At 45.2% G+C, this 8927-nt stretch overlaps 1 protein-coding gene across 1 annotated transcript; it reads right to left on the bottom strand.

The window, feature by feature from the left end:
• Positions 1-2340: 2340 nt before the first annotated feature.
• On the bottom strand, positions 2341-7870 carry LOC127584152 (prolactin-releasing peptide receptor-like). Its single transcript, XM_052040733.1, has 2 exons — positions 7461-7870; positions 2341-2974 (listed from the first exon to the last, which is right to left on the bottom strand). Exons 1-2 carry the CDS (start codon positions 7868-7870, stop codon positions 2341-2343), a joined length of 1044 nt encoding a protein of 347 aa, XP_051896693.1.
• Between the last annotated feature and the right edge of the window lie 1057 nt (positions 7871-8927).

Genomic DNA, 8927 nt, shown 5'->3' with positions numbered 1-8927 from the left:
CTACATTAACAGAAAATGCTCGAAACACGCAACGTCAGGTAGCTTCTGTGGAAAGAGAAAATGAGTTAATATTTCAGATCGAAGACCCTTTGTCATTGAGTTGAAACTGAGTCTCCCTCCACAGATGCTGCCTGACCTGCTGAGTGTTTCCAGCGGTTTCTGTTTCCGTTTCAGAGATTTAAAAGGGAACTGAAGGGGCGACTTCTTCACGCAGAGGGTCGTGCTGCCAGAGGATGTGGTTGAGGCAAGTACAATAGCAACATTGAAGAGACACTTGGACAGGTACGTGGACAGGAAAGGTTTAGAAGGATATGGGCCAAACGTGGGCAAATGGGACTTGGGCAAATGGACTGGCTTCAATGGGTATTGGTCACATGGACGAGTTGGGCCGAGGGGCCTGTTTCCGTGCTATATCACTCATGACTCTATTTCCAACATCTGCAGTTTTGTTTTGATTTTTCAACAATAATTACAGATCAGTTCGGACTTTCATTATATCTTCAACAAAATAATCATTTTTGTTTACGTGAACAGCTTATGCTTCTCTCCCCACTTCTACCTACCTACCTGTGTGTGGTCTGTACCTAGGTGCCTGTGATGCAGCTGCAAGCAAGTTTTGCACTGTACCTGTACCTCACCGCACTTGCGTACATGACTATAAACTCAACTTTAGCTCACACTTATACTTTTCCAGCCTTTTTCACACGACAGATCAGCATGTCCCTCAGACAGTAAGGGCAGTCAGCATTTGTAATCTACAGGAGACATTTTTTTAAAACACCGTGAATGACAAGTACATTCTCCATGGTTATTATTTATTACCAGCACAGGGTTTTATTAGATTTTCCAGGAATGCCTTCGGGAGGGGACTGGGTGGGGTGTTTTTAAGCTTTTGAAAATCCAAGCCCTATCTTTGCCCAGCTAAACTGTAGGGTAGGAATGGTTCCAAGTCGATTTATCAATTGTGAAGCTCAAGAAAGGGATGGCATCCTTTTTATTCAGGGCTGCACATGCTGTTGCTCCATGGTATACTCAGCAAAGGAACGAAATTTCACCCACATAAATCACTGCACAATGCTTACATAGGACTATTTGACCAATGGTTGTACTTGGTACATTGACCTCTTTCAAATAAACCATACATAGAAAATTTGTGGCTCACAGAAGAAAAATCCAAAACTTTCACTGAATTGTTACAGCGCAGAAGGAGGCCATTCAGCCCAGTGAGTTCATGCTGATCTCTAGTAGAACAATCGCATCAAACTCTCTTCCACTTCAGCTATAAGGAAAGATATAAAACTAGCGTCCCTTCCTAACTGCCCCCATTGACCCTATATTAAGAAATGTCCAGACAAGCATTTGAATCACCCAGGTATAGGCTACAGACCAAGTGCTTCTACATGGGATTAGTACAGATGGGTACTTGATGGTCAGCGAGCGCAGGGTGGACCAAAGGGCCTGTTTCAGTGCTGTATGACCCTATGACACTACTGACCCAATGATATTGTTTACAACTTATCCCCAGTACAACCCTGGCCTCACCCTATTGGAGATATTATCTTTGTCCTATCCATCCCCACCCTCCCTGCAGCTTGACACTAACTTGTTTTCTCTCCTCTCAGTTCAGTCTGAAACATGGACTCTGATTCCCTTTCTACAGATTCCTAACCTGCTGAGAGTTTCCATTTTCTATTTTGCATCTGCAATGTTTTGATTTTCATCCCTACAAAATATCTTGATCTATTCACAAAGCCTCGCACTACGTAAGACCGACACCACAGGGTTAGACCATTTAGTGCATGCTCCAAGTTGGCATTAGTGCTCCAAACAATTCCTCCTTCCAGTCCCCTTCACCTACCCAACAACTGCACCCAACCCCCAGCACTCCCAACCAACCCCCTCCAGCCCAGGTTTCCACTTAGTCACTGAGGACCTGGTAGGATGATATATACTTTTCAACATGTTACAATCCATCACTTTGCCCTTCTGTCCTAAGCTAGAGAGCAACAAGTGACATTATACATCATGGACTCAGACTTACTAACACAAATATTGCACAATGTTAGGAATGCAATGGGTTTCAGAGTTCCCAAGGGGAAGGGCAACCTTGGTCTCAAGCTGCTCACATCTGGAAAATAATTTCCTTTGATATTCACAAAACAGGAGAGGATTGGGTGCATTGAGTATTTGATGCATCCCCAACAACCAGGAGGATCCACAAGTTGGATGGTCAGATGGAAAGGACAACGTCAGGTTGGAATTTGACCAAGAGCCCCAACTCCCAATGAGATTGGGGCCACCCAACCACCAACAGGGGAGGCTGAGAGTTCGGTCACTGCCTCATAACACGACGCTCACTGCAATACAGTTGTTAGTTGGGACAATTTTCTTCTTGCAGGTGAACATCTTCTTCAGCTCTGCCCTGAACCGGTCGTGGAGCCAGGCATAGAGGAAAGGATTGCAGCAAGCAGATGTCATGGCAGAGCAGTGACATAGGAGCTGAATCAGGTTGAAGTACTCCTTATTGATGAGGCTGATGTCTATATCACGGATGACATTGAAGACATGAAGAGGGAGCCAACAAGCACCGAACACAGTCACAACCAGCACCAGCAGACGGAATATCTTTTTGCGTTTCACCTTCTCCCACCTCTCTTGGCTATGCGTAGCATTCCCGGGGACAACGCGGTTCTTGAGTTTGAGGGTGATACGGAGGTAGGACAAGGAGACAGCCGAAAGTGGGAGGATATACGTTATGATGAGGGTGCTGTAGGCATAGGCCAGGTGCTCTTTCTCCTTCCTCACCCAGAACTCCTCACAGATGGTCAGGTCTTGGTCCTGGAATTCAATGTGATAGGTGTGCGCGAAGGCAGGAGCTGCCAGGGCACAGGACATGAGCCAGACCCCGGCCAGGATGTAGGTGCACGTCACAATGGATATACGCTTCTTCAGTGGGTGAACTGTGGCATAATACCTGTGGAAGCAAATGAGAGGAGCAGTCAATGCACAAAGGCAACTTTCCTGTTCAACGCTCTTTAGAAACTTGAGTCAAACTGTCTGCTTCTAATCCACCTGAATAAGGAGACAGGCCTTTGCCCCGACAAGTGGTACTGCTTACAGTGGTACCTGAACAACTGGGAGAGCCACGTTCTATCTGTACCATGATCTACAAAGTCAAAGTCAAGTTTATTGTCACGTGCACAAGTCCATGTGTGCACAGGTGCAATGAAAAACTTACTTGCAGCAGCATCACAGACACACAGCATCAGATACACAACATTCACAAGAAAAACATAAATTAAATATAAATTATACACAACTTTTACAAGAAAGAACACAATTAGAACATAACAAAAACTCCATTGTAGTGCAAAATGGTCAAAGTGGTCACGGTGTTGCTATACTGAGATAGTGATTAGGGTTGTGCTGGTTGGTTCAAGAACCAAATAGTTGAAATGGGTGTTCTTGAACCTGGTGGTGTTGGACTTCAGGCTTCTGTACCTCCTGCCCGATGGTAGCTGTGAGAAGATGGCACGGCCCGGATGGTGGGGATCTTTGATGATGGATGTTGCCTTCTTGAGGCAGCGCCTCCTGTAGATACTCCCGATGGTGGGGAGGGATGTGCCCGTGATGTATTGGGCTGAGTCCAGTACTCTCTGCAGCTTCTTACGTTCTTGCGCATTCGAATTGTTGTACCAGACCATGATACGGCCATTTCCATTACCATACAACCATTTCCATTGGCCAAGAATGAGGAACAGAGTAAATGCTTCATGTCAGTGACCTTCCATCAGAATTCAGGAATCAAACACGTTTTTTCCAATTCTGAAGAAGGATCACTGACCTGACCTGAAACGTTGCCTCTGTTTCTCTCTCCACAGATGCTGCCTGACCTGTGAGCATTTCCAGAACTTTGGTGTTTTTATTTCAGGTTTCTCGCATCTGCAATTTTTTGCATTTCAATTCATGTCTACACCTCCCTGTTTCCCCCAGAGACAGAGTGAAGTCAGTGGGAATGTTACCTGCCTTTCTCTTTCCAAACTAAAAATTATCTTCAAAAAGTATAAATTAAGGATAGCTAATTCTGGATTATTTCAATAAAATTCAGGGTTAACACAATCGCCTCACAAAGGCATTGTAACACCAGCCAAAGTGAGCAGCTTCCCTTCAACAAAGTACATTTATTGAGCTTGTCATTGCAACCCAACAGCTTGAACTGTTTGAGATGTTACTTCAAGATTTTTAAACTCAAATTAAAATGTTCACATCGGTATGATGGGCTGTGAACTTTAGACTACCAGGTTAGGCCTTTGGATGAACTGTAATGCAATCTCCTCCGTAATTCGCAAACTGAAGACTGGTAGCTGTTATTTTTGGTCAATCAGCAGGGTTTTAAGCCCAGTTGGATCAATAATATTCCCTTTGGATGGAAATGACAGACCACAATTAGCCTTTTATAAAACTGAAGTGGATGTCACAGCAGGTTGAAGAAATTGCTGGTGAGATAATGAGACACCAATGGTTGGCGTACGCATAATGGATAAGAATTGTTAGTGACATTAAAAATATAATGTGTCCTGCAAAATGCTGTGTGAGCCATTAATTTATCTCCGAACCTATGACAGATGACACCATCTGCAATTTGAGTAGACTTGACACATGATTCTATAATTCCATCAAAGCACCTGCTTTAAATCATCTGTGAAGCTACAACTTGAATACAGGCGTTACAGGATACACCAGTGGCTGTGTATTGTTATTCTTCGAGGCAATGTGAAGATTGCCGGCCAGTTTGCATTTGTGAGCCTTCCCCAGTTATCCTAGGAGAGATCTTCTCTCTGATCTACAATGCACCAACATGGGATCAACTGCTTCCGATAGTGTTGACTGGGGCAGGAGACTGGGCCAGGAAACCTCCCTTGAATACGGCAGTCACAGCCTTTGTGCACCAGAACCAGCTGGTGAGGACTTGGCTCGATGCTTTATCCAACACCTTCTCAAATCTGGATGGAAATACCAGACTTGATCCTGGAACTCAGGACTTTCTGAATCACATGCTCTCCTAATCTGAAAGTGTATATCACCGTTCCATCACCATTATCTAGAACTTCCTATCCAACAATACCATTGAGTTATCTTCACCAGAATGACCACAGTTGTTTAAGGACACAGCTCACTTCAACACTTAGGGCAGTTGTGGATGAGCCTTGAATTGCCCCTGCTGGCATTGACTACATTTTGTACGTGAACATAGGCCACATGCGAGCAGATGGGACTGGGTTAATTTGGCATTATGGTGGGCACAGACAGTGCGGGCCGAAGGGCCTGTTCCTGTGCTGTACTGTTCTATGAATAGTTAAAGAAAGGGCTTGGGAAGATTGTAGATACCACATGAGGTGTTAAATGCAAACTTGAGGTGAGCAAAATAATGAAAGATTTTGAAAGAGTAGGCAAGGAGTTATGATTTCCATTGGTAGAAGGATCGGTAACTAGACGTCACCAGCTTGAGATGAGTAGAGTGATTTTTCAACACAGCATTGTTGTGACTTGGAATGTGTTGCCTGAATTATCAGGGGAAGCAGATTCAAGAAGATTCTTCCGAAGGGGAATGAACAAATACTTGAAGGTGAAAGATTTGGGGATCTACGGTTAAAGACCAAAGGAAGGGAAACAACCAGATTGATTTTTCAAAAAGCTAGCCCAGACCTAATGGGACAAATGGCCTCCTTCTTGTCTGTATTCCTTGTGGGATTAGTTAAGATGAGTCAATATCTTGATTAAAGGGGTAGTATCTCTGGATCAATAACATTCCTCCACCAAAGCTGCCGGGAATACTGTTCACTACTCCATACGAAATCATGTTCTCTTCACAGCAGCTGAGGATCACCAGAGCTGCAGTCAATCGGACACAGGCTCCTGACAGCTTTCAAAAATCATCGCACTAAGACCTTGTTCTTTTGTTTGATCTTGTAAGTGCAACAAGAAGCTGAGAATTAGACTTTCCGTCACATCTGAGTAGCTTGCACCGGGGGAGTTCTAGTTAGCACTGCAGAATTTTAAAATGCATAGAGTACAAAGCTTCCATAATATGCATTCATTTTAGTCAGTACAACGTGTGGAAGAATATTTTCTCGAGCACCTGTTTGCTACGGGTACATGAATGTATGCCTGATAGCGGGAGTAGGTCACTAGGTCCTTTAAGCCTGCTCCACCATTTAATAACACCATGACTGCTCTGACTGTAACCATGTTCCCGTCCACCTGTGGTAACCCTTCACCCCCTTGCCGACCATGTGTATGCCCACTGAAGAATATTCAAAGCCTCTGCTTCCAAAGAAGGCTCCAAAGGCTCTCGACTGACAGAAAAAATGCCTTACCTCTGATTTAGGAGGGGGACCCCTTATTTTTAAATAGTCACCCCTATTTCCCAGGTTCACCCACAAGAGGAAACATCCTCTCCACATCCACTTGAAGACTTTCCACATTTCACTCACATCAAGTTAAATAAAAATATATGAGGAAGGAGAGACTGATCTTGATGGAGATCTAAGCATTAATTTAATAAAGTAATACCTAGATTTCAGTGGTTAAATGACAAAAAAAGATTTTACAAGTGAAGAATGCATACAGTGACAATTGAAGTTTTGAAGATATTAAGTAACAGGGAGTTATGGAGCTGGGAAAATAACCCAAAATTAGAGCTGGGTCAAATGGATTTGGCTCACAGATTATCCATGAATAGCAGAACAGACTTGAAGAGAAGAACGGCCTCCTTCTGCCCCTACGTTGCTATAGGAATGCAAGTTCTTTTCAGAGTTAAATGGTCCAATAACAGATACTGCCGCACTGGACAACTGGCCACTTCCAGAGTGCGGGAGCGCCGCTGGAACTGTACCTGGCCGGGCAGGTGTAGCTGGACAGGTTACAAATGCTGCAACAACCAGACAGCATTTATCAGCGACTCAAGGACCAGCAATACACACCACTGATCTCCAGATATTTCCCTCCAGATATAGAACATAGAACAGTCAGCACAGGAACAGGCCCTTCGGCCCACAATGTTGTGCCGAACTAATTAAACTAGTAATTAAACGCCTAACTAATCCCTTCTGCCTACACAATGTCCACATCCCTCCATTCTCTGCACATTCACGTGCCTATCTAAGAGCCTCTTAAATGCCTCTATCTGCCTCCACCAACGCCCCAGGCAGCACATTCCAGGCACCCACCACTCTCTGTGTAAAAAAAACTTGCCCCCCACATCTCCTTTGAACTTCCCCCCCCACCCCGCCTTAATTACATGCCCTCTAGTATTAGATATTTCGACCCTGGGGGGGAGAAGATACCCGCTGACTACTCTGTCTATAATCTTATAAACCTCTAACAGGTGTCCCTTCCAGAGAAAACCCCAACCCAACCCAACCCAGAGCAAGCAAAGGGTAATTGCAGTTGGCAATTACCTGTCAACGGCAATGGCTGTCAGGGTGAACACGGACACATACACTGTCACTGGCTGCATCAGGAACACAAAGTGACACATGAACTTGCCGAAGATCCATCCCTGGGGGTGGAAGGCGTAGGCCAGTGTGAAAGGGACACAGGTGGCGCACATCAGCATGTCGGAGAAGGCCAGGTTGCCAATGAAGAAGTTGGTGACATTGTGCATCTTCTTGGTCTTGCAGATGACGTAGAGGAGCAGGTAGTTGCCGAAGATCCCAATGAAGACCACCAGCACGTAGCAGGGAACGATGAGGGGTTTGTATGTCTGGATCAGCTCGAGTCCGGTAAACTGGGAGTAGCTGCTGGTGCTCTCCACAAGTGCAACCTGATAAACCGTGCTGTTGGTCGGATACACGCTCCAGGTCTCCATGGCTCCGGACAGAATCCTGCACCTCCCCACACTGGCACTGCCTCCTGGTTGGATCACCCTCTGCAATCCCCTCCCCCTTCACAAGTTTCTCTTGAGCTCGTCTGTGGAGGGTGTAGAATTAAGCAGGTGCTTTACCTGTTGCTACTGATCCCTCGAATCTCGATGTCTGGTCGGTCGTTTACCCCCCTGGATTACAGGAACATCCTTAACATTAAACTGCTTTGTACTTTTTAATCAACATTTCTACCTGAACAGGGCAGAGGGCAAAGCCAAATCTTTCCTAAATCAAGCACCCTGTCCCCGAGTGATGCTGCTTCACTCCTGCTTGGTTTAATGAGTTTCTACCTCTGACCCCCAACCTGCCTCCCTGCTGGTGAAGTTCCTTTCTCGGTTCCTGCAGAAAGAGGCAACAGAGACAGTCCGTCAAACTCAGGAACACTTTCCAAAGAATTTAAGTATCATTAGAAAAGGTTATAATTTTGCATTTAAGATCTCTTTATTAGTCACACATACATCGAAACACACAGTGAAATGCATCTTTTTGCGTATAGTGTTCTGGAGGCAGCCTTCAAATGTCGCCACGCTTCCGGCGCCAACATAGCATGCCCACAACTTCCTAACCCGTACGTCTTTGGGATGTGGGAGGAAACTGGAGCACCCGGAGGAAACCCACGCAGACACGGGGAGAACGTACAAACTCCTTACAGACAGCAGCGGGATTTGAACCCGGGTTGCTGGTTCTGTAGAGTGTTACGCTAACCGCTACACTACTGTGCCTGATCTTGTAACTACAGTTTGAACTTCACATTACCTGATCTCCAACCCATCGCAACAATCAGGGAATAGATCTGGCTTTAGTAAAAACAGAAAATGCTGGAAACACTCAGCAGGTCAGGCAGCATCTGTGGAGAGAGAAACAAGAGTTCACGTTTCAGCTTGGTGGCTTTTCTGATGAAGGCCCATCCTGTTGAAAGATTAGCTGTTTCTCTCTCCACAGATGCTGCCTGACCTGCTGAGTGTTTCCAGCATTTTCTGATTATATTTCAGATTTCCAGCA

This window comes from Pristis pectinata, chromosome 29 (genome assembly GCF_009764475.1).
Source record: "Pristis pectinata isolate sPriPec2 chromosome 29, sPriPec2.1.pri, whole genome shotgun sequence".
Classification (NCBI taxonomy): domain Eukaryota; kingdom Metazoa; phylum Chordata; class Chondrichthyes; order Rhinopristiformes; family Pristidae; genus Pristis; species Pristis pectinata.
Note: the sequence above shows the minus strand (reverse complement) of the source record. Positions and strands in the feature narration are given on the sequence as shown.